Consider the following 27,982-nt stretch of genomic DNA (forward strand, 5'->3'; position numbering starts at 1 on the left):
TCTACTTCGCTCAAGTTCGTGTTCTAGCGTTGCTTTAGTTTTGATCGATCAAAAAATAGTCCATGCAAAGGCAACACATCATACAAAGAAAGCATTATACGAAGTAAAACTTACCTATTTTAGTTACTTAAATTACAGCTGATATTTTATTAGCTAAAAACATATTTGAAGAAGTGTGTAATAGTAATATGTGTACTCATATGACAACTCGATCGCAAAGATTTCTGGATTGTTAGTTTTAAATCACATAAAAATACAACCGCCGATTTTCTTGAAAAATACGGAAGAAAATACCTTGTTAATATATGTTTGAACAGCATATTTAGCAATATTGCTCTTTATATTTTTTTTTAATTTTCGGCATAGTTACTAAAAGAAATACACACCTGAAACTTCAATTAAATATTGATAATGTTTTCTTTATAAGAAAAAAAAATACGTTCCATTGTACGAAATTTTTTTTTAATAAGCGATTTCTAAAGGATTTATGTTGGATATTTATAGTATTTACATTAAAGATGTAAAAATGCCCCTCAATGGGCATTTTCTAGTTAAAAAAAAATGCATAATTCATTCATTTACCTATACAAAAGTTCGATAGCTTAAAGGGGCATGGTCACGCTTTTAATTTATTTTTTTTCAATGTGTACAGTGTTTTAGAAATGCAAAGTTTGAGTGTCAGTCGTAAAGATATGATCCAAAAAATCAAAGAGTTTACAATGCTTTGTTGAATAAAGAACTTCAAGGCTTGTGGCTTTTAAAATCGGGTTTTTTTTTATCAGTTAGTTCATTTAGAATATAAATAAACAGTTTGCGTTTGTGACATTTATTTTTTGTCTAAACTTTGAAATTTCAAATTTTAACAAAAACATGACCTGAGTTTTGTTTACATAACAAAGAACTATGACCTCTGTTTCTCTTTTCTAACTTGACAACTGACAATCAAATTTCCGTTGACTTTTACAAATGCCTCACTTAAGCACTATAAAAATTAAAAACAGAGTGATGATCCGAAACATTCTTGTACACTCTGTGAAATCAACAGAATCAACAAATTGGAAATTGATGGTTATATAAAAGGAAGTGTTCGATGCGCTCGGGACTAAAGTAAGTAATTCCCATTTCATTTGCAAGGTATAGATCACACATTCATACTTAATTACTTAATTTACTTTTTAAAAAAACAACGATCGTAATTATAATATATACCCTCATAACAGTTCAGGGTTGATAAAAATAAACTAATGCAACTAAATTCCTTTATGAATTCATTTCCTTTTCAAATTGTACAGATATACTTATGTATGTTATGTCTTTACGTGTATCAGAAATAAAATCTAATCTCGATCTTTTTCAATCAATGAACAGCGATTGTTCATTCAGCAAAAAACTTTAAATGATAAAAAATTGTGAATTACGTCTGTAGTGTTAAAATGAGGTATAAACATTTATTTTTGTAGTGGGGTGATCTGGAACAATGTATAACACATCGTGAAAACAACAGTATCTAAAAAATAGTAAATTAATAGGTACATAAAAGCGATAACTCATCCCTGTAAACCTTTCTTTTAACGCTCTGGAAGAATCATTGGAATGACAAGGACCTACTTTTGGTTCCCCTTTATACGGTTTGACAGACAATGCAATTAAGTAAACGAAAGTTAATTTTTTTTTATTATGACATTAATATGATTTATTTGAAACATTTAAATTGAAATTCAGCAAATATGTCTTGTTATGTAATTTTAAATTAGCGGTAAGTGTCGCGGTATGGTTATCATTTACCTGTACATATATTCATAACTTCTTAGCATTGAAAAGAATAACATGTTTAAAAACTATATTTACGTTTCTAATTTATTGGTATTCTATTTGAAAAATGTGCAAATACCTAAAGTTATGTTGACTGTCGACTAGTTGTAAAATTCATAATTGAACTGATAAAACGGTTATTCAGTTTAAGAAATTGGAATTTTCATTCATAAGTATTACCTAAATTGTACATCTAAGTAAAGTTCAAAAATTACCGAAGCCGAAACCTTACTCCAAATGTTTTGCTTTATGTTTAATTGTCTGAAGGGTGCTTTATTGAATGTCTAGTTTCTTGGGGGTGGATGGGTTGGTAACGGGGCGTTTCGCTCCTATTTACGTTTCGCACCGAGACGTTTCGCTCCTAAAGACCTTTCGCGCTGAGATGTTTTGCGCTGGTATTATTTATTTATTCATAACGATATATACCGCGATGTTTTAAGATAAACATTAATATATGCGATTTATATTGACTTTATTAAAACACTGTCTACAAATGATCTTGCTAATTGTTGCAAATTCACTCAGTGTTAACTTAAAAAATGTATAAAACAATTATCCATTCGTAGATATAACTATGTTTATTTAGCGGAAGGTGTTATAATTATGTTTATTCAGCAATCATAATTAATTGTCTGATTCAGATTTCAGTAGGGTATTTTAACTAATTTGCAGACTCTTCATGTCAAGCTAAAGAAGGGAATAGATTATGAGACGGGTGTTAGTTAATTATGAAAACTATAGTGTTTACATATATGGAATAATAATGATACAAAAAAAAAATACAAAACAAAAATCATATCTAGGTCTCTTTTACAAGTTAATATCAATTTAATATTAACAAGTGATTATCACCACATAATTTAACGGCGCGAAACATCTCGGGGCGAAAAGTCTTAGCGCAAAACGTCTTTCGGGGCGAACAGTCCCGCATTCGATGGGTTGAGGTGCCCAAAAGCGATAATAAATATCAAATCAATTGCCTTAACCTTGAAATTAAATACATGTATACATATATAAACACCAGGAAAGATATAGATCGTAAATCTAAAAAGCAACTGTTCGATGAGTACAAGGAGTAGTGCTAGTTATTCAAATTTCATTTGCAATTTATTTTAATAGCTACCCTCTTTTATATTCCATTGATTGTGTTTCATTAACTTTATTTTTTTAATGACTGGATAAAACTACAAGTACAGCTCATGCCTAATTAAAAAAAATAATAACGATCTTAACTTTTTCGACCCACCATATATATATATATATATATATAAATATATATATATATATATATATATATATATATTTATATATATATAGATATATATTCATCAGTTCAAAAATAGCAGGGTTTTTTTGTACAGCAACAGCGTGATGATATTGGACATAGTATTACACTCTGTGAAATAAAAAGTATCAAACTCAAAAATTAATGTGCACATAAAGGCAATGACTTATCACAATAAACATCCTAATTACAGTACACATAATAAGCAATGAATTATCACAAAAAGTTCACATAATAAGCAATGAATTATCACAATAAACATCTTTTGCAACGTTTGGGAAAACTAAGGACCTACATTTGGTTCCCCTCTTGACCTACATTGCAATTAAGTACACGAAAGGTGAGCAATAAATGGCATTTAATAATGAAATTCTAAAATCTATTTGAAACATTACAATTAAAATTAAGCAAATTTATCTTGTTATGTAATTGAAATGTCGTGATATACTTGTCAAAGCAAAGAATGGCATGTCATATTAATAACTATATTTCCATACGAATACAGCAAGTACAATTTTTCATGGGGTCGCATGCTGATTTACTTTTCTCATACTAATTGTTAGACCATAATTAACCACTAATTGACTTCGGACTTTTCCGTTTTTATTTCCCGATTACGACAGAGAACACACGGCGGGTGTGACCGGTCAGCAGAGGATGTTCACTCCTCCTATAGGCAAATGATCCTCCTTTATCTATATGGAGGCCCGTATTGCTCTGCTTTGAATTTGTATTCCGTTTTATGGATTTTTGAGATAGTTGACAGTTTATTTTTGTCATTTTTCATTTTCAATTTAATTTCTTCGAATACTTTTTGAATATTATGAAAATAAATGTAGTCATACTTTTTCGATTTTTGGTAGAATAAAAAGACAATTAAAACTATTATCAGGCAAAAAATGTCAATGTTTTATTTATTAGTGTTACCTGGCTAAATTGTACATTACTCAAAAGAATCATGAAAGAAGTGTGCATTGTTTTTAAAGTTGCCCATCTACGCTGTAAAGTTCTCAATTATCAAATGAATTGTCTGAACCTTGAAATAGTTTATAGGAAAAGTATAGCAAGTCAGTTTTAAAAAGTACGTGTTCAATGTGACAATGTAATAAATATAATAACACGATATTAACACTAAAGTAAAGTTTTAAATGGCATTTAGTTATGACATTTCTTTAATTTATTTAATACATCAAAATCAAAATTTAGCAAATATGTCCTGTTATGTAAGTGAAAGTAAGATGTCGTTATCTATCTGTAGAACACTTTTTAATTTCTGAGGAAGGCTAGGCAAAACTGAACATCTGAAGAATCGTGAGAGCTTCATATGTAATAGATACCATTAAAACATGTCTGTCTGTTAATTTCTATGTATTTTGTTAATCACTCATGATGGCAATTCAAACAAAGCCTTTTTTACCCTCTGTGATTTCAGTGTATTTTATACGGTGTGTGTGTGTGGGTGGGTGTGTGTGTGTGTTCAAAGCTGTTAAAAAACTATTGGTATGGTTAATAGTTTACATGAGTCGAAATCAAAGTCAGGCTAACTGGTTGACTATTTTTTTTATGTTGATTTCAGTCCTGAAGCATTTTCTGAATTATATTTTTAAATCATCAATTACATTATCTTGTAACATTACATTTATCTTTTTTCTTAATAAATTATACCATTTCAAAAGACTTGGTAAATTTTATTCATTTTTGTTCGATCAAATAATTATAGTACATAAACCATAAATACAAAAATATGCAATTTAAATGAAATCTGTATAAAACACTTAACCCCCCCCCCCCCAAAAAAAAAATATATTAATTTGAAATTAAACCATTACCTAACTACTTTATTAAGATTTTTTAGATGTTTTGAAACATTTTCTTCTTTGTCACCACCCTAAGTAATTATAATGTATTTACGGGGGTATATAGAAATAAAAAGCACGCCGTCATTATTCATGTTAACATCGCATGTTCGCAGATCGTATCCTCATAAAGGGCATTTTATCTAAACAAAAATTTCAGTTAATTCATGATAAAAAAAAAACACAACTCTTTTAATCAGAACACATTTTAAAAAGATGATGTTGTATAATTTAACACAAATAAGGAATTGTATGTGCAGTTTGGATTGTTCACAGATATATCATGATAGATTCATATTGGATTGAACTCAATTTGAGTTAGCATCAACAGTTGTTATCAATGTTATTGATCTATGTTTTAATTAATAACAAAACGGAGAAAGTTATTGGGGAAAAAATAAAATAATAGGACGGTTCAAATCATTGATGGATTATTCTTAATTTCATTAGCTTACTAATCAATTCACTGGAAATAACTTGAAGTTGTATTGAAAAGGAAATTGAATATTAATAAAGGCAAGGGTTGCAATTAAAGTGTCCTTGCATATGTGTCAAATTTATTTGCATACAACACAGGTAGCGACCAACCGCCCGGTCACGACACAATATATATCTTCGTTTAAAATAGCAATGATGTTAAAGAATAATAAATGTTTCGAGGTTTCTAAGTTTAGCTTGTTTCAGTAATTGTTGTTGTTTTTTTTTTTTTTTTTGTTTTTTTTTTTTGGGGGGGGGGGGGGGGGGGGTTCAGATCTCCCTGAATGTGAAAACTTTATCCGTAGATATACGTTTGCAATAAAATTCTAATGATATTGTCATTATCTTTAATTTCATTTGAAGTGATATGTTATAAGTAATTAAAAATCAGGAAATGTTTCATTTTTTCTATACTTAGTTTTATTATTGAGACAGTCATACATTTTGGCTAGGCTACATTGTGGAATTGATTTTAATCTTGTTCTCCCCAACGGTTCAACTTGTATATAAACACATCCTTATTTCTGCGGACCACAGCGCCTAGCCAATAGGAGACCAGCAAATGGGTTGACATTTATTTGCTTCTGTATTTTTCTGCAGTCGGTCGCTTTAGGCAGAGAAGTAACATGATGCAAACTGATTCTTCACAACATCGATAATCATTTGCTTTGTGTTATTTGTCATACACATAAGTGATTAAAATGAAGCGATCGTTGTCTGTTTCGCTCTATGTATATTTAGTGTACGTACCTCTCGCTAATGGAAACATAGATGATATTGTAAAAGATGCTGTACAATCAGTCTTTTTGGACGGGAAAGACCCTGGAATAGCAAGATTCAGTTCGGCATATTTCAGGGGAATGGGTCCTGCACCAGACTTTAAACAAATTCCGGCAGGTACGTTTGTAGATTTGTCCGTTATTTTCAAATTCATATAGGTTAAGTCCATTATTACGAGCTATTTTCTCAAAAATTTATTTTGTAGCTTACTTAATATTCAGATAATTCTGACAGTAATTAAACTGTATGTGATTTTAAATATATCGAAAATATTCATTAGATAAAAATCTTTCGATTACGACAAACTATAGAATTTGCAGCTCGTATTGTAGAAAGAATATTTATCCACACACATTTACTTTCAATGTTCTATTCCTAATGTGAAAATCAAAATTAAGTTGTTAAGATACAGTTAAAAATAAGTCAATACAATTTCAAAAAAGTTCTCTCAATGCTTCATACTTAGATACTGTTCGATCAATTAAGGTTATGCAGTATTCAAATTTAAAAAATCAGTTCGTTTTTCCTAGGACTCCGATGATAAAAAGGCATTAATTTTATTTAGCTTTACTTTGATATGCAAACTTTTTAATATGCATAAAACATACAATTGTATGATCAGTTTTATGTCCGAAGCAGTGTTTAAAGAGAAACATATCACTTCACAAAATATGCCATGAAGCTTGTTAAGCTCCTTGTCGAAAAATGTAATTGCAAAATCTTGTATTTTAACTATGAAGCATATGTTTTTAAATGCTACTAGATTTTGACCCGTGCGTGCACAGGTTGACATTTCATATGATATCAGAATTTACGAAACAGTATTGTTGACATTTACAAGACCAAGCTTTAAGACTACAATAATGCTATTAATTTCACGACACTCTGCTTAGTAAGAATATAATCCAATTGTGTCTCGGAACAGACCTTTAAGATGCCTCCCATATACCCGTTATGTAGCGCACAAAAAATGCAGAATTGCTCCGAAACGATTTTGGAGAAGATCAACGAGGCTGCATTGAAAATAACAGTCAAATTTTCATCTAAAAATTTAATTCATTTTAATGAAGAAATCAATACTTTTTTTACCAACGTTTTTTACTCGCTTCGAATTTACACACCATGTTGACATTCGGAACTCTCGGGATATTTCATATTAAATGCACTGAGTTAGATTTATCTCCCGTATTCCTTTGATGAACAGAATATATGACAAATTTTCAATGAAAATTTACACGCACTTGTAATATCGTTTCTAAGTTTATCCATGCAAATGTGATATTGTGGAAACATAGACGTAAGAGCCTACCGTGATTTAGCGCGAATGTAATGCGCATGTGCAAGATTTTAAAATCCAAAAAATCCATATAATTTCCGGAATTTTTAAAGAAATTATCGTTGATTATTAATTGGCGAAGCTTGATTGCGAAAAAAATAAAAACAAATTAGTAATCTTCAAGTACCAATGATGTTTAAAATGTATAAAACAAAAGACAGTACTCTTCGCGGTATTAAAGCCCAAAAATTCGAGTCTATTATTTTAATATAGTAGTATAGATTTTTAAAGCTTATATGGAGCAAATATAACTAAAATTGTGTAATATATTATTGCCGATCGAATGCGATGACGCGATGTTACGATAGTGATGACGCGATGGTGCGATATCCATAATGCGATTGTCTATCGTGTCATCGTTAGATTTCTATCGCGCATCGTCATCTTGTCATCGTACCATCTCAAAATCGTCTTTCTTAAAAAACAGATTCTATTCACAGCAGCCATTGTACAAAATGGCGTTTGATAAAGTTTGATAAAGAGGAGAGACTAGAATGGTCTTTTAATGGATAAGATTTAAAATAAAATATTTCCATTTGCAATTAATTATTTGTGAACCTTTTCATGGCGTCATAACCATCACATCATTGTCATCACGCTATCGAACCATCAATTCATCATCATCGTATTATCATATTGATAATACATAGTTATACTGTAAGTCCAAAACTTGACACTTTTATGCAAACTGTAGTGATGCACTTCTGAATATGATTTACAAGACATATAAATGCATCCATAATCTAGTATTTAAAGTCTTAAAAATCAAAGTTCAATATCATATTGAAGAGAAATGTGTCAATGACTTGTTTTATTCTAATACACAGAATAATTCTTAAAGTTTGTATTATGAACGTATTGCTGATTTGTTATTATTATTGACATATAAATAACATCCAGTCCCTTCGTCAGCACACAAAATACATTGTATCATAGAATGGAAACAAATAAAACAAACTCTAACACTTCAACTAACACTAGCAAAGATCCTTTAAAAAACCAATTCATTTCGTACAGTTTTGTAATTCAATGTTTTGGAAAGTGTTGAAGTAATCAATCGTCAACCTCAAGCCTGATCGGGTTGATTAAGCTAATAAAAATTGAACGTCCGAGTTAAAAATAGAAAAATTTGGACAACGCTTTAGTTTTAATTCGAATTTTGAATAAGTCTTAACTTTGCAATGAATTAAACTTTGATGCACGTATGAAAGAACAAAATTATTAATTATTATTATTACAAAGAGGATTTTCAAACGGGCTGGGTTAACAGAACTGAAAAACTTAATGTGTTGGTTACAGGTTATAATGTTAAGGCGATTTGCTTGTTCTGGCCATTAGGTCTAAATAATTTATGTCTGTGCATCCATTACTTTTCCCTGCTTTTTCACTCCGCGTCCGTTCAATGATGATTATGGTTAAGGACAACTACTGACATATCCTCCCATTTGTGACCAATGAGATTAAAATGTTCCCCCACGGGCCTCTTGACAACAATGTTACCATGATGAAATAAGAGTAATTTTAAGGAATAGTTTCATGATACAACATCTAATTTAAAGCGTTATCAAACATCACTTTAATGCTGAAAATACATTCCTAACAATAATGTCAATATCTTGATATCTTTATGCACTTAATTTTGCAACTTGGTAACAATATATAATATTAAGTGTAGAGTCAACAACCTTTGTTTAAATTATTCCTTAACATTTAAGTTTATTTTTAATTATATTGGTTTTTGGTCCCTCAAACTTTATTTTGTTTTAGATCGAATGGTTCATGGTGGTATAGCCCCTAGACCGGTTGGTGAACGGGGGTCAGGGGCCGCACGTGCACTAGCGCGGTCCGGTCAGAGTAACGCCCCAGATACTTGTGCTCTCCTGAATGACCGATCAGAGAAGCTCTCTCAAGCTTCAAGGACCATTGCAGCTAAGTCCGTATAATTGGGGAAACGTTTAATCATGAGTTGAAGTATTTGTACGCATATTTGGTCATACCTTATCTTTTTATCTATATAAATATACATTAGAGCTTATAGGGACTTGGACACAATTTTAGATCAAAATTTTATTTCTTATTTTTTAGATACATACACATTTTGAATGATTTCTTATATTTGTTTACAAATAATGTAAAGCATGGAATTACCATTTCTTTGATAAAATAACTCGTAAGAAACAAGGCAAACTTGTTCAATGTGCTTATATAATATATTATCAATAGAAGAAAGCAACATTTGAAACTTATACCAATATAACACAAATGTAAACAATAACAAGGCTCGAGCTTTGTTTACAAAACAAAAAATTCCAAATTCTGTATCTTGCTTATAACTCAATATCTGACTTTTAAATTTTGATAAAGCATTAAAAATATGCATATTAATGGAAAAATAAAATTCAAGATTTTGAGCTCAAATCGTGTCAAAGTGACTTTAATGTAAAGGTATTACATTTTTCTCTGTATTTCATTCATCATCGCTAAATGCCATGCATGTATGAATTAAAACTGATGCATTCAGAGATACGTCAAATCAAGTCCACACCGACCTGAAAATCAGCTTACACCAAATATCGTATACGCTAAATATAATACGTTTACAGTAAATTGTACATAATTGTTATCTCCATATGATCATTATGCATATAAAACAATAATGCAGCAAATACAAAACAACCTAATTATGTTTAAAATTTTATGTAAGAATGTTATATCAATTTTTTTCTTAAGTCCTGAAATTGGCAGTTTCCAAAGGGCGGTATCAGATCCACAAATCTTGCAAAGTTTTGAGAGAGCATGCCGTTCGTACTGTTACGAGATGCCTAAATGTGACTTCAGCGACCCCTACCGACGAACAGACGGACAATGTAACAACCCGATCAACCCTCTCCTGGGATCCTCCTTCACTCCTCAACAGCGAGTGGTACCAAATGCCTACGATAATCGTGCGTATGATTTTTAGTATTTTTGACCATTATATTTGGTTTTTAACTTCAACCTTACCTCTTGAAAACATAACTGGTTTGATAAGAACTTTAAGTTCTGAAAAATACTGCTTTTAATATGCCACTTGTTTTCAACAGTGATTGATGCCCCCCGTACACGGTCTGTTGACAACTCCCCCCTGCCCAGTGCCCGGACCGTCAGTAACAGGGTCTTCCAGTGGACCTTCAGGGGCATGACCCCGGTCAGTGCCAAGTACTCCACTTTTCTAACCAACCATGGACAGTTTATCAATCACGATGTCATCTCCACACCCACAGAAACACGTAGGAACATTCACCTCCCCCTTCTTTGCAAAAGATGATTGTGGGCTCCTATCCAAATGAAGAATTCCAATATTGTAAAAAATAATTACTCATTGTGATTAAGGAACATAAAATTGGCAAGGTTTTTTTAAATATATTTCACATTTTACTTTCAGTTCCGACAAACAATCCTATTCTAGACTGTTGCGACCCTATTGGGTAAGTAGTTTCACATTTTGTGATTATTTGAAGAAAAAACAATTTATCGACTTAAGGATTTGATATGGTGAGAGTATATTGTTTGAAAAGTTTCTATTGGTTAAAAAATAGCATGATTTATGGAATTAACAATAACTCTTAAAATTATACAATAAAGCAAGTTAAACATTATTTTTAGTATCTCCAAATGTATTTTTGGTTCGTTGTTTAGAAAGATTTTTTTACGTTAAAACCATGTTGTCATTTATTTTTAACATTTTATTTTTAAACAAACTTGTATATAAAACTAGGAAGATTAATTTGGTTTTCTTAAATCATATTTTAAGTTGGTCCGCACCAAGCAATTCTTTGGTTTAAGTGATGTTTTCCCATTGGTATTATTTGTTTGACACATAGCAGAAGACCTGGCCTATTTATTCATTCATTTTTTAAATTATTTAATTCTCCACAATATGTATTCCTTTTTTTCATTTTCCATGCAGTATCAAATTTTTTGTAGTTATGAATACTTATTTCAAGTAAAACAAGTTTTAAATATATATTTTCATCAAAAATTACGTAAGAAACACATTACAGTTGACATCTGTATCAGTAAACGGGCTATACACCTATTATTTTGAATTATTAGGAAAATGCATGTGTTTGTTTTCTTATAAAATTCTCAATTCAATCACGTAACAAAAATAAAAAATATCAAACATGGTAAGATATTCATTTTCCTGCAAGGAAAGTAAAGCGTCATGAATATCAATTTATCACGTGATATAGACAACTAAATTTAGTCCTATCAAGTTGATGGAGGGTCAACACTTTCATAACTGTAAAAGTTTCACAAAGGAAAGAATATATTTTTTTTTTCAATAAAGCATAAATCCGTCCTATATACGAGAACAAAAAACAAAACAAAACCAAAAACACACGCATGTTGGCATTAAACAATGAGTTTTCCTTAGGAGCTAATTTTAGTAAAATGTGTTCTATCTATCAATTTCATTCCAAGGATCTTGCTCAACACTGGTAGGAGGATGATATGTCTTTTTTTTTTAGAGAATTCTTGTTTAGTATTTTGTAAAAACTGTGTAGTAGTACGTGCATATACTACAATGGATGTACCAATGCAATATTTTGAAGATAAAGTAGTTAAGGATCGAAATCTTAATATGCAGAAAATTAGACTTTAGTTTATTTCTAATGTTAGATCATTGCCTTAAGATCTATTCAATATTTTTGTACTTAATTAGGAATGATAATAACGTGGTGGGTTTTTTTTTTTCAAAACAGTGTATACATAATCATCAATGATAAAGTCATTCGTATAGGGGCCCACCTTAAGCATGAATTTCCATAGCTCCAAGTCCGTTCGAAACATTAAGGTTTAAAAATGACAACGTAAACCATGGGACATGTCCTAATAACACATTTTTCATTATCCTTTTTCTGTTATTATAGCCTATGACTCCGTATCAGTTGATTTTATTTTAACCATTTTGATCGGAATTTCTATGCTTAATTTTAATTTTAAGTCTCTATCAGGATTTTTTAAATTTTATTAATTCCTGATCACAACAAGACCGTGGAACTTATCATGTTAGAAAATGTTCTTCGGGACCTTTTTTCAGTGCACCTAGAAGCTATTGTTTAGTATTTATATATTTATCATTTCAGAAGGTGTTCTGCTGGACCTTTTTTCAGTGCACCTAGAATATATTTCTATGTGTGTTAAACGATGTTTTACTCCTGTGTTTTCGTTAGAGGTTCCATAAAACCCGAGGCCTGCTTCATCATCCCTGTTAACACTGAGGAGCGAGACCCCTGGTTTCCTCCGTATCAGAAATGTATGCACTTTGTCCGTCAAGCCGGTGCACCTCCTTTGGGATGCCAAACCGGTAGGTAGTTTTCCTGTCTTATAAGTTTAATGAATTAAGTTCTAAATGTTACACTTATAATTTTGTCATGACTAAACACGAGAATGAGCGAAATATTAGACAGGGTATTGATTTTAATTAGCAATAACGCAGGGACGTAAAAATCCACCAAAAATCGATTCTTTGGGAGAAGTGGTACTCATATGCATGATAAAAAGTTATTCCCGAAATATATACGATAAAATACTGAAATGGTTTCTAAAGAAATTAACTGACGATTGCCATACATGTAGGTGTCCGGAAAATGGTGTACTATTTTATGGACAATTTTAACAGGTGTCCGGGAACAGATTAATGAGAGGACGTCGTTCGTGGACGGTTCTATGATCTATGGATCAGATTCAAGTAGGGAAAATCAGCTTAGAGAAAAATGTGAGTACAACTTGTTAATAATAGAATTCAAACGTCAGAGTGAAAAGAACAATATTTTAAACCCTTTATGCTATCAAAAAGCCTTTGTATACATCATACTGAAAACATTTCTATACGGTGTTATAGCTAATGGAAGGCTTGCCGAGCATATTGAAAATCTTCTGCCCCCACACCCACAAGGCTGTCCGGCAGAAATCAAGGCGACGAGAGACTGCTTCGTGGCGGGTACAGAAAGATTATGAACTTTTTTTTGAAATTTCGTTTTCCGGAAATAAGGTTTTGTTTGACCTTTTCCAATATCATATGTCGGTTAAAAACACGAACATACGACATAAACGTACGTAATAGCTTAGGTTAATAATATAAGTCAATAACAAGTTGCTGTCCTTTAAAAAAAGGACTACAATACGTTGACCATTTGCATGTGTTTCCAACGAAAACGTGAAAACCTTAAGATTATCAGAGATTCCACCGACTCTAGCCCTCTGCTTTTAACCACTAAATTTGTACGTTGTATTTCGTATACATTTACATGTATGTATAGCCCTGACTTTTTATCTCAGAATTTAAAGGATTCATGCTTCTAAAATAATTATGATCTATCTATGAATGAAGTTTGCATGTATAGTATCAGGCATTCGGTGAATTCTACTATTTGCGCACACATTACGATTCGCACTACTTCGTTAACTATGCAGTGACAGCTTTGTGTAAATTAAAGATTTCATATTTTAATGCATTTTTCTTGAGATTTTAACTTTTATTCAATGACATAATTATTCAGTCATACTTAAATGCTTAAAAAGTTTAATCAGGAAGTTCTCTAGCCTCGCCTACTATAAAAGTAAAGGTAAGTGTACATGTGTATATGGAAAACAACAAAACATTGCAAATTATGCTATTTGATGCATGTTGTAGTTTCGGCATAACATTAACTTATTTCATAATACTGATAGTTCATATCACATGCCAATCATTTCTTTAAAAGGAATACTTTGTTTCTGTATTGTTTACCGACAACTTTACAATTAATGATACAGAGCCTTTGAACTATGTGTGCATATAGCACGGAATCCCTATCCCGATTCAGATAAACGTGTGCTAGCCTGGTTCCCTGAGCTACCCATTACGCACAGGAACAAGCTAGCTCATGCGCAGGCTGAATTTTTCCCATAGCATCCGGTTTAACCTTGCTTATATATTTCCTGTGTGGACCACAGGGTCCACGCAATAATCTACTTTGTTTATTTGTTTGCAATGATACTTTTAAAAATATACTTGTTTTAATGTGTCCTCTTTTAAAGGAGACCACAGACAGAGTGAAACACCAACTCTCACTGTGCCTCACATCACGTGGTTAAGACGTCACAACTTGATTGCTGACGCATTAAGGAACGCGACAGGTATAACAAACGATGAAACACTTTTCCAGGAGACCAAAAGGATAGTTATTGCGGAACTCCAACACGTAACTTATAATGAATTTTTACCAGCTCTCCTTTCTGATAAAACTATTAAAGCTTTTAACCTTCGATCCCGACGGTCCGGCCATGTTGACAATTACAATCTTTTCATTGACCCTAGGACCATTAATGCATTTGGTGTGGCGGCCTACCGAATGGGTCACAGTTTGGTCCGGAATACCGTCGGACATCTTGGTAAGGGAAGGCCTAATACCTTTCCTATATACAAACATTTTGAGGTCCCAGATTTAATGTATGAAGGTGGATATGAACTTATGGCTAGGTGGATGTCAAGGGAACCTAAATCCAGGTCTGACCGATTTCTAGTGGACGGGATCAGAAATAGACTGTTTGAAAATTTCAATGTTATGGGACCTTCAGTAGAAACGCCTTCCTTAGATTTGGGAGCTCTCAATGTCCAGAGGGGTCGAGATCATGGCATTCCATCCTACAATGCTTACCGACAGTTCTGTGGACTTCCGAAAGCCAACTTCTTCGCAGTAACGCACGGAGGTTTGGTTAACCACAGCCCACAATCAGCAAGGACACTTCAACAAGCCTATAGGTACATGTAGATAAACGTATAGGCTAGGTGATGTACACGTACCACGTTAATTAAAGCTGACATGAGTTCGTAACTACGCATTATTTCCCTTTTATCTCCGACAACTGCAATATTAGTTGTCGATTTCTATTGTTCTGCTCATCGCTTAACACCCCCTATATAAGACCGAGAAGATTATTCATGCTTCACCGCATTCAGGTATTTCATACACGTTGCTTTCTAAAGGCAAATTTAAAAAACACCTTTAAATTCTCATAAGAAAAATGAAATAAACATAGTATTTTTCAGATATTTTGGATAATAATCATACACAAGTTTCAGAGATAAATGGCTGAAACTTGTCATTAATTGATCGCTACTAAATTTCATTAATCCACAACTAATTTACCATTATCTGCAGTTTTAAAGTCACTTGGACACGATTTGAGCTCAAAATATTAAATTATTTTTCCATTTTTAATGTTTAGAATGGTTAATATGAGTATTTTTAATGTTTTATCAAAATTTGAAAGTCAGATCTTGAGTTATAAGTAAGATACAGACTTTGACATTTTTTGTTTTGTAACAAAGCTCGAGCCTTGTTATTCTTTACGTATATGTTTTATTGGTATAAGTTTCAATCAAATGTTGCTATCTTCGAATGATAATATATTTTATAAACACATTGAACAAGTTTGTCTTGTTTCTTATGAGTTATTTTGTCAAAGAAATGGTAATTCCATACTTTACATTATTTGTAAACAATTATAAGACTCGAACTTTGTTTACATAACAATAATTTTTAACCTCTGTATCCCTCTTATAACTTAAATTAAAACATTCAAATTTTTGGTCAATCATTCAAAATGTGCAAGTAAACCCTTCAAATAAGAAATAAAATTTTGATCTAAAATCGTGTCCAAGTCCCTTTAATTCTTCTTGGTGATTCGATAACCTAATATGTTCCTTACTCCTCGAATACCCGATTATGTTTTTGATTATTTAATTTTCGTAATATACTTGTTGCATAATTTTTGTAATCTTCAGACATCCTGACGACATCGATTTGTTTGCTGGTGGTATGTCTGAAACACCTGACGGAGGCAGTATACTAGGGCCCACGTTCCAATGCCTGATAGCCTATCAGTTCAGTCTGTACAAACAAGGTGATAGATTTTGGTACGAAAGGAAATTCCAAGAAAACCCAGTAGCCGCATTTACCAAAGGTAGACAATACAAGACCGTTTATGTTTCTTCGACAATGTTTCTGCTCTCTTTTCATTTGATACTTATGCAAAGGTCATATTTGAATTGATCTGCAAAATGTGTTTTTATTGGAACAAAATATTTGTCTCAAAACAATTTAAATTAGGCTGTGCAATGAAGTTGTATCAAAACTTACTTGAGCTAGCGTTCATTTGTACTTTCCAACATCGCTACAAAATTCTGAGTAACGAGATAAATTGCTCATAGTCTACTACTTAGCAACGTCAGAATAGTAAGTAATGAACAATATTATAAAATTATGACGTCACGTTAAAAGTCCTTTCATTACTCTTTTTTTCAGCCGAGCTTTCTCAAATCAAAAAGGTTACATACTCAAAGGTATTGTGTTCTGTGATGAATAATATTGGCGTCCCCCATTCCTTCCAACCTCGATTGATGTTGCGATCCAACATTCGTGGGTAAAAACTCTTATCACTCTCACTCTCACTCTCTCTCTCTCTCTTCTCTCTCTCTCTCTCTCTCTCTCTCTCTCTCTCTCTCTCTCTCTCTCTCTCAGAGCATATTTTTTCAAACAATACAAAAAAGAAAAAAGAAATATTGCCAAATGTAGAGTACATTTGAAATACTAAACCAGTTCGTCAAAACTTAAGTCCGATACATTGTTCTCTCACTTATACTACATAATGTGTGTCGTATTTTTTGACAGAAATTCTCCGTTGTCATGCAAGAAAATACTTAGAAAAAGTACTCTTGGATTCAAAATAAAGCCATTTACCCAACAACTCCGAAAGTTAGGCGGGAACAGGAAAGGAAGCTACAGTCCCTTGTCATACTCTCGCTTGAATCAAGGCATGCGCAGTATTATCTATGGGCCTAATAAGTAAATGCTGTCGATTGCAACCTGGTTCTCATGTTGCACAATTGAATGGAAAATTAATATTTATGAAAATAAAAATTTATAAATACGAAAATCTTTACTTTTCTTTATGCAAGTGTGTGTGTGTGTGTGTGTGTGTGTGTGTGTGTGTGTGTGTGTGTGTGTGTGTGTGTGTGTGTGTGTGTGTGTGTGTTTGTAAGCCCTGTGAAGTTGGCCAAATACCAAGTTTACACACCAATCAACTTATCACCTGAAAATCAAATGGACACCCGAACTCAGGTGTTCAGTTGAAATAACGTCATTTTCGTGTTCCTCTCACTAAATTTCATCAGAAAAAATAAAAAAAATATGAGTGTTTCTTTGACACCAATTTCCTAATTTTTTTTACACAGTGTGTGTGAAATTTTATGCTCCATTTTCCCCCTTTACACAGAAAAATCTGCGCATGCGCAAATGTCATATCGGATGTTGTTTATAATGGCGGAAGTGAAATATGTTGTGACTTACAAGTGACCTCTTCCTTGAATATTTGATGTCACAGTGCTGTTTAAAGGTAAGTTTTTGAATTCTATGATTTAGTTTCGAATGATGGCTTTAAGAAATCAATTAATGATACACGTGTATCGCTTCTAAAGTCGTTTTAACAACAAATCACGAATGCATTTCCTTTTCTAAACTACGAGCTGGATAGATTCTATCTATTAACAAAATATTTACATTGTAAAACATTTATAATAGATAACTTTTGTACTAAAATCTTCATCATTTATTCCCACTTGCTTAAAACAACGACTTTACTTATATTGTAATATCGATAATGTGCTTTTATTATATCGTGTTTGTTTATTTAGACGATGTTAATAATTATCTACATTTAGATATATAAACATTGAAAAAAATGGGGATTATATAAGACCAAGGCGAAAGATAAAAATATATATATAAATACATGTATAACACTAGATCTAGACTCATTTGTTTATATTCATATGATTAACTTCTTCGGTTTCCAATGGAAACTTTCTACGGTCTGAAAGTAAGGAGAAAAAATTAAATTAGGAAAATATATACTAGGTATGTTTTAACAATGAGTTACAGGATTATTCTCGTAAAACTATGCTTCAATATAAAGTGTAAGTGTACGGTGATTTTGCCTGGTCAGACTATACAGCAAAACCATTCTATTGAAGTAATGTAATAATTATTCTATTTTGCATTTGTGTTTTCTTTTATGAACACCGCTTTACTATATGTCTAGTTCTTGAAGAAAATGAGCAATGTAGATATTTTTTTTAAACAATGGATGAAAATCGATAGAGTACTTTCAAAATAGGTAACGGGTGCTTTCGTCCCTTGTGAATTTGCTACTAACTATTTTTGTTACAATACAATGTGCTTGTTTATTGGTCAAAAGAAGTTTTGGTGAACGTGTTCAAAGATCAGACAATTATAGAATATGAAAAATAAACAATGATATAAACATGAGACAGATACAAACAAGACAATGTTGTTATTTAATATAATCATTTTGAAGCAATGGATTCACTCACTCTGACTCTAAGTCTCGCTGATTATAAATCATATACATGCTGTGGAAACATGTAACACCAAATTTGTACATGTATCTCCACGTCATTCATAACAATTCATCAGCTTTATCTTTGAATAATGTAGTTCATATAGTAAATAGTATTTTTTTTTGGGGAGTGGGGTGGGGCTGAAGTTGTTGTTGTTAAAACACAAATAATGATAAGAATTTAAATTTTAGCATTTCATTAATCATATTTTTGAAGAAGGCAGAAGCTGTATTGCTTTAATATAAAAACAAAATTTTAAAGAAGCTCTAGAACAAAGTTATAGTAAACACGGTCAAATTGATATGTGTAGGTTTATTCATAGAGATATATATGCTAACACATGTACATACATGCCAGATTTACATGTAATTAACTACATCTGGACATGTCATACTAAGTTTTACTTTCTTGTTGTTTGACTACAAGTTTACTTTGTAAATTAAACAAAATTTAAAACGGAACAAAAAATTTAAATAGATATATATACACATATACATTGTACTTGTATATAAATTATAAACATCAAATGCAATGTTGTGTAACAATATACCAAGTTTTATCTCAACTTTACTTCTAAACAGCACTAAAATTGCAAAATATGAGAACAGAAGCTATTTTCCTCATCTAGTGTTTAATTTTATGGAATAAATATCATATTCGCTCTGAATAGAGACATAACTAACATAATATTATGCCTCTGTGTACATGTACAATTCTTCCATGCACTCTTAGAAAAAGGTAAGATGTAAAACGAAATTCTGAGCGTATATGAATAAATCGCATCACGAAACTGATACCACCGCGATAATGTACAAGTAAGTATACATCAAAATAGTTAGGACAAAATGACCCGGGGCGAATCAGCCATTGGTCAAGACACCGTAAAACCTATATTTTCGAAGGAAGTCATGTGTTCGGAGATTATATATCAAATTAAGAGTCTGAGACAGTTGTTTTTCAGTGGTGAGTACATGATTCCTATTATAAGGTGGTCGTTCGTGTTTATAAATGTACAACACGTTGACAAAATTGCCTACAGCTGTTATTGTTAATTGTTCGAATTTTCTCCACAAGCTGTCACTTTGTTGTGGAACTCAAAGGATATAATTCTTATGTAATCTTGACCATGTTGACAAGATGCTACTTTTGTATGTTTTATATACGTGTAAATCATGCTAGGCCCGATAATTCAATGTAATTTAGTCTTTAATTTATTCAATTAATAGTTTGTTTATACACGCAGGTGTTCTTGAAAATCCAATCTGTGGAAAGATGCATCTTTTGTTGATTATTAAAACAAGCACTGTCGCAGATACTGCTCAGTATTTTTCATCCTGATCCTATAAGTTGTGATATATTTTACATGTACCTTTTAGGACATTTAGGAAATAATTTCATGCATCTTTACATATAATTGATAAATAAATAAATAAATAATACTTTTCACTATCTTTACAGAAATAACTTGTGAATTTTTTTAAAAACTCTACTGACGTGCAACCAGTTCTTGCCAGTACATTGTGATGTTATTTTTCGTATATGATTTTATATGTTGATAAAGGACATCACAATGTAATGGCAAGAAATGATACTCGATGAGAACTGGTTGCACGCCAGTATACATGTATTTGCCGATATCAGAGAAATAAATCTAAACATGCAGTGTCACTGACATACCAGTATGTCGTAGCATAACAAATATCTTCCCTCTTCCAGTCAAATAAAATCAGTCAGTACTAGTAGAATAAGGAGCACTCCAAATCAGTTATGCATTGGATTAGATAATTGTATAATCATTTTAGTATAATTAATGTATTAATCATATCAGTATATTCATCTCACATCTTCGCAAGCCAAGGATTTATGATAAACCATTGCCTTGTGAAAAGGAGTAGAGTGGATCACAAATCCTTGACTTGAGAAGATGTCATCTCAAGGCATTTGTTTTTTTAATAATTATAATCTTTGATTGGCATGGGACAATGAATAACATGAAACAGGTAACATTTGATTTGCCTAAGATGATATGGACAGACCTCAATTATGTGTAAGCATCAGATTTAGAAAAAGGTATAAAGAGCTATGACATTTGCTAATGAATATTTTCATAACAATAACTTTTCAACTTATATGAAATCATGCATCCGATGCGAATCTGCGAATAAGCAGAGTTTTTATAATTAATGCTTTTGAGTTTATTACATGGTGTTACTGTATGTGACATATATTACGCCTCCTGTCAGTTTGTCGCTATATATATATGACATTTATTTTCGCTTAGTATACAAAAGATTTATACAGCGTCAACATACTATTCCAAAATAGAGTACGGTATTGAACGCCATCGCTGCCTTATAGCATTAAACTTTAGGTGCATTATGGCGTTCCATAGCACGACAAATGTTTTCAATGAAAAACTTTCAAGCGCGACAGCAGATTTCGAAACACAACGCTGCAATCATTCCAGCTTGAAGTCCAACGCATCACCGCCAGGCTATATTAGCCGATAATGAATGGACGGTGTCTATATATATAAAACGTAGATATATACGACTGACATCAAGCAATTAAAATTGTTAATCTTTCTAAAAACACTTCATTATTGACAGTAATTTTATAGTTAAAGTTTCTGATAAACTTTTGAACAAATTGATTGAACATTTGTCAAAGAAATTCTACATAGGGATCCCAAAAACGCTTTTTTAGATGACGCTTGATAATGAATGTATAAGAAAAAAATTCAATGAGATTTCGTCTGCTAAACATTTCGAGTTTTTTTACTAAGGTCAACTGCTCTCATTTCTTGAAAAGAACATATTAACCTTTGTTGACTTTTAATTGTACAACAACTTGTTGATTAAATAAACATTAATTGTACAACAACTTGTTGATTAAATAAACAATCAAATCAATTGATTAATTTGAAAAAACAAACGCTTACTTTTCCGGTGATTATTTTTAGGGACTAGTCAACACTCAAACGTCACAGCTACTTATAGCAAAGCACGTCGGTACATTTAACAGTCGGCATAATAATAACAATATAAGTATTGTGTTGTGCATGTATATACTTTGCCTAAAGAGTAATCAGGGTTTGATAGATAGTGCACGAGCCGGAGTCTACTTATTATATAAGTAGCATTATTTGATTTGAAAAGAGCCCACACAGTTTCAAATAAATATACGAGTACTTAACCATTGCTCGACTTAATTGCTCCAATGAATCAACTAAGCCAACCGAGTAAAATGAACATCCCTAAGACATATAAATCATTTATTACCTTTACCTGCATTTTACATTTTTAGAATTCTACCCTCAAAATCTGTATAACATATACCCGGTACTACAAAATAAGACATTCTGAAAAATACTTCAATATAAGTTAATTACTTACACATTTATTTTGAAGTTAATGTTTCAAATATGTTTGAAATAGGAATTACACAAAAAATCTGTTTTAATTTAATTATTTTTTAAAAAATTTAATTAAATGGTAAGGGAAAAAGTTTCAATGTTGACATGTATCCATTTATTTATTTGAACAGATTCATCAGTATGTGATATTTGCCCAAAGATGGATCTTAATACCCACATACTTGGACAAAGAATAGAGATTTTCATGGGATTTATCTCCAGAGGTCTAATGCAGAATAAAAATTAAGAGTCTGGACAGAAGCGAATATGTGTATCAATGGACTAAACCTATCTTGAGCTGGTAAGTCAATTTCCAGAAATAGATTAAAACAAAGTTTTGATTAGAGTATTAATAGACATATATTATATGTAAGTACCGGTAAAGCAATATGTAGTCTTACTCTCTCAGTTTGTATGTCTGTCTGTCCATTAATGGCTCCCCCCCCCTCTCTCTCTCTCTCTCTCTCTCTCTCTCTCTCGTTAGCTTCCAATCAGAGAGCTTCAAAGCATTTCAATTTGTATAGCAGGTTTATGTAAACACTTTGAAAGTAATTTTCAACCAGTTACCTATATCTAGCATTTCAATTACAAACAGACTGATTAAGGAATTTTGAATTACTCAGCATGCAACATTTTAATTAGTTTTCATATTTTTGATGCCCCCCCCCCCCAAAAAAAAAACTTTAATAAAGTACTTGTTAATTTTTATCAGCTAGATCAGCCTTATTTGAGTGCACCCAAGTGAACCCTGCAAGTTTTGTTTGCTATGACATGTACTTTTGTAAATTTTAAAAGAACTCTAAGATTTGGTATTTATATAAAATAATTAAAAATCAAAACTAATCTTAACTATAATTTTTTACACTACCTGTCCCCAACATTGATTTTTTTTTCAAAATAAACAATTTGAATTGGAAGTGAGAGGAAAAAATAGATTGATAATAAAGTAAGATAGGGAATATGCATAAATGGATAAAATAGCTTTTCAGAGTAAAATAATAAACATGTCATTTTGTTAAATTATTCTTAAAATTAATCACATTAATGCATTAAATTTAATTACTGTAACAGTCAAACTTCGTTATCTCAAACTAGATGGGACTGTTTAGATAGTTCTAGATATCCGAGTATTTGAGATATCGAGGGTGAAATACTTCAAAAAGTGGTTGGGACTTAAAAATTACTTCGACATATCCATTGTATTTGAAATATCAGTGTTTGACATACAGAAGTTTAACTGTATTAGCAAAATATACAAAGCTGAATTTTGATAAACACATGCACCTTTTTTATAATGTGATTATTTATTGAATGATTGATGATAAATTGATGATTTTGAGCAATCAAACTATAAGCATTGCATGTATAATATAAGTATTTGACAGAAGAAAACAACCTGTTAAAATAAAAAATTGTTATCAGCTTAAATGCTCAACCAATCACAGAACAGCTTGGTTTAACATCAGTTGTGTATGTACATGTATGTTTAATTATCAATGCTATGAAATCCACATATTGTCCAAAATTTGAAATGCTGCTTCCTAACATAATTCCCAAGAGAGAGAGAGAGAGAGAGAGAGAGAGAGAGAGAGAGAGAGAGAGAGAGAGAGAATGACTGACATGTACAAAAACAGATAGGGGACTATAAACGCAGGTATGTTAAGGCTTCCGGATTTAACGTAGCTCTCGGGTTTGCTGATGTCACAATAGAATTTAACATAAAGTGTTGACCATCAATCGGTCATAGCAAACCCATACATTTTTTTTTTAAATGACAAATGATCCTTAAAAACATAAAAGGAAATATCTCAAAAAGCTTTCATGTAGTTCATATAAACATTTATAATTATCACATGCTAACAATTTAAAGAGGTGACATACATTGTTACATTTTGTTTAATAAGGTATAACTCTTCTATTTAAAATCATATTTTATAGACAAGAAAATAAATTGAATCGTATGCATAAGCTTCGCTTCTTTTACAAGTATAACTTCTGTATTTTCAACCACTGATCTAACTAGAGGTTCTATTAAAATTTATTTGGCTTTAGCTAATTAATGTATGCGATTACAAACTGATTATGACAAGAGTTGTATGGTAATTAATTTTGCATTTATTGACTCGGAGTATTATGAAAAGAAAAATAGCCATTGTTGATTTGTTCTTCTCTTCACAACCTTACATCATATATAATTGCATATGTGCATTCAATAAAATCATAGTAATGTCCAATTAGTATTTATATGTTCTGATGATGAGTAAATAAGCTAGTCTTGTCAATCAACTCATTTTTATTTTTTGGTTCTCGGACGTAAGAAAATGATGACTTCGGGCTTACGTTATGATGATAATATAGGGTTTTGCGAAATCTTTTCAATCTTTGAAGTTGTTTTGCAAAAAATTGGCCGAGAACACATATTGATTATTGTTTATGAATTGATTCAACATTATCTCTTCTGTTGTTGGGTTGAGAAAAATTAAGTTTGTCTAAACCGTTTAAAAGTTTGAATCGTAGTTCTGAAATGTGTTTTCTGTTTAAGATATGCAATTTACTATATATTTCATTGAAATGACATTGCTTGATTTTATCACGGACACTGTGTTTGAAACATTATAACCATGCAGGCAAATCTTAGATAAATTTTAGAAATTAAAAATTATGAAACCAATGGATCATGCAGACAAATTTTTAGGGATGGCTTTCTCACAAGCAGTAAACCTGCGAGCTACGTACCTGAAGTCACTTGTATGTACTTCATACGATATGATGTCATAGTTAACTTTTAAACGTCACGATCTGCATTCCTTTTGATAGTTCTCATGGATTTAATGTATTAATAGTTACAAACTTATAATAGAATCATACATTATTAAGTGAAATATATTGTGATAATAATAAAACCACTGATTTCCTTTACACAGACGCTGTTGTTGATACTGATGATATTATCAATATTTATTATGCATGATTTTTATTGATTTCACATGTAGAAATGCACAAAAAGTGTATCATACAATCCACAGCAGTCAACTATAGCCTCTGCATTCTTATTCATTCACAACAAAATTTATGACAACCTTATGATAAATAATATTTCACAATATTTAACCAGAAAACAATTTTTTAAAATTTTGGAAATGTTTAAAATTTAAAAGCCACAGAAAGATTTGAACTCATGACTTACAGGTTAGTAGTTAATGCTCTAACTAATTGCACTATGCTGTTAGATAACAATTTCGGGGGGGAAGAATCTTACTTAATTTATTGTTCATTTTGATCAGAAATATGCCAGATTAAAGGAGGTGTCCCATACCACCTTACGGTGTTATTGGACATCTGTCAGTATTAAAAGTATATAATTATAATACTTTCACCGGTTTAGAATTTTCAAATTTTATGATATTTAACCAAAATATATGTTTTAAAAAAGTTAACCATCTAACCGCCCACTACGCTATGCTGTTAGGTGGCAATTTGGGAAAAAACTATATTAAAAGTACATCACAACATGAAAGTGTCCCATACCACCTTAAGTCTTGATTTACATCGGATGTAGAGTAAATACTACATGTACAAGTGTACAGCTTTTTTATGAAAGAGGCTGCTTATACCTCTAGCTATTCTAAAAGTTGGCAGTTCTGTACTGATTTGTATGCAGCTTGGTATATACATATAGTCTTATATTTACTTGTATATATATAACATGTTATAAAGCAAATTTAAGTGTACTGTCTTTCATGTACATGTACCACTTAGTACATAAAAATAACATTTTAAGAACTATTAAATGCATGTAAAATAATGCAATATGTTTGTGAAATACTGATTGATTATAATATTGATTTTTGTAATTTTTTTATGTTCTAGGTACCGGTTTTCTAAGCAACAATGTTGGTAGGCGACAGTGAATCCGTGGAAGTGTTTAAATAGCGTGGCGCAGCGCATCGTGTGTTATTCGTTGACAGTGGCCCACTGTCTCAGTTTTGCCACAGTCCAGGGTCAGCACCAAGCTACATGTATAGGACTCCTACCTAATTACTAAAATTATCTTTATGAAGAAAATTTACAAGACTTCTTGATGACTGGGAAGACATATTAAATCTGATTGAATTTACACACTTGATTGATTAGCTTTGTCAACACAATAGCCAAATATAAACTAGTATACTATTTTAGCATTATTTAACAAGTATAAGTCAGACAGTTTAGAATTTTATGATCCTATAGTAAAGGAAAAATTACAGTGTTTAGATATATTCAATTCATCTCAGTTGTTCTTAATGCATATGCATGTACATGTATAAATACATGTATATGACTTTTTTTAATAAAGTATACATATATAGCTGATGTAATGACATTGATATAATCAGAATTGATATGTGTATAGGTATTCTGTATTGCTTTATCTAGGTTGGATCTTGAAAGCATGTGTATGGTACACTGTATCATAAAGATGATTTTTTCATTCTTTGTTTACAGTTATTGTCATAAAGGGCATATGAACAGATTTTTTTTCTTTGACTCCTTTTACTTATATATATATATATATATATATATATATATATATATATATATATATATATATATATATATATATATATTGTAGTCTCCTGGGGCCATAATACAATCACCTAGTAACAATATTGTTTGAATTATATACCGTAGATGGGTTTCTGTGTGCACTGATTTACTTGTACTCATCCATGTACATGTACAAATACAATTGCATTTTGTATATGTTTGTGCATTTGCTGATAATTTCAAGCACCATAAAATCTGTTGTATTAATTCATTTTGTAAACTGCAGCATATTTTGACAGGTGGAGTATCGTTACATAATTATGTACTAGAAAAATGTATACGGTATATCCCATTTCATTTTCTTGAGCGGAAGGGGGGGGGGGTCAGTGCCTATATGCACATAACTATTCTACGTTAATAAGTTTGCATTTTACACTTACCCTACAGACTACCACCCCTCTGTAATTATTTTTGTTCATGATCGAATATTAATTCATATACATGTACCAATTGATTCAATAAATGTAAATGATACTTGCTATCTTTGTTATTGCTATACATGTGTATATATAGGAGGTAGTTTGCTCTGTGGTCCTGGATACAAAGCAAAGGTTGAGAGGTGTACATGGAAGCATTTGAAAAAAAGAAGGAGGCACTAATCAAATAGTTTACTAATGTTTTGCAAAAAGATACTAGTGGATTAACGATAAACTCTCTGAGTTTACATGGACTATAGTATAGGACAGATTTGATGTGAGAGACTGAGAGATGACACGAAGCAAATTTATAAAAAATTCAAGCTTCCTTTTATCGCAAAAAAACCCAGAACGGAATAGAGGGGGTGAAAATACTTAATATCGTAGACTCTTTTCGTTAAGAATTAAAAATCAAAGGGGATTCAACATTTCGCATTGAAAAATAGTTTGTATCTCCTCTCTTATAGGATATAAAAAATAGAAGGTTCTCGATATATCGCAAACATAATTTTTTCAAAAGACATTCTACAGCAGGAATTGAATCCTACATGTAAAACGGACATTTT

General features: G+C 31.5%; 1 protein-coding gene and 1 long non-coding RNA gene across 3 annotated transcripts; both read left to right on the forward strand.

Moving 5' to 3' along the window:
- Nucleotides 1-6,039: 6,039 nt before the first annotated feature.
- Nucleotides 6,040-17,509, forward strand: LOC105341168 (peroxidase-like protein). Its single transcript, XM_066085317.1, has 12 exons — nucleotides 6,040-6,327; nucleotides 9,314-9,479; nucleotides 10,277-10,491; nucleotides 10,630-10,815; nucleotides 10,971-11,013; nucleotides 12,766-12,899; nucleotides 13,215-13,310; nucleotides 13,437-13,535; nucleotides 14,615-15,338; nucleotides 16,365-16,543; nucleotides 16,885-17,002; nucleotides 17,251-17,509. Exons 1-12 carry the CDS (start codon nucleotides 6,132-6,134, stop codon nucleotides 17,426-17,428), a joined length of 2,334 nt encoding a protein of 777 aa, XP_065941389.1. The 5' UTR covers nucleotides 6,040-6,131; the 3' UTR covers nucleotides 17,429-17,509.
- Nucleotides 17,510-17,640: 131 nt separating this feature from the next.
- On the forward strand, nucleotides 17,641-26,324 carry LOC136275565 (uncharacterized). Of its 2 annotated transcripts, none has more exons than XR_010714151.1 (3): nucleotides 17,641-17,974; nucleotides 22,545-22,714; nucleotides 26,284-26,324. It is a non-coding gene; the product is annotated as an uncharacterized lncRNA (long non-coding RNA). The 2 variants fall into 2 exon arrangements; XR_010714150.1 differs by lacking the exon at nucleotides 17,641-17,974 and adding an exon at nucleotides 18,325-19,961.
- The last annotated feature ends 1,658 nt before the right edge of the window (nucleotides 26,325-27,982 follow it).

The sequence above is a fragment of the Magallana gigas genome, chromosome 5 (genome assembly GCF_963853765.1).
Source record: "Magallana gigas chromosome 5, xbMagGiga1.1, whole genome shotgun sequence".
Taxonomy (NCBI): domain Eukaryota; kingdom Metazoa; phylum Mollusca; class Bivalvia; order Ostreida; family Ostreidae; genus Magallana; species Magallana gigas.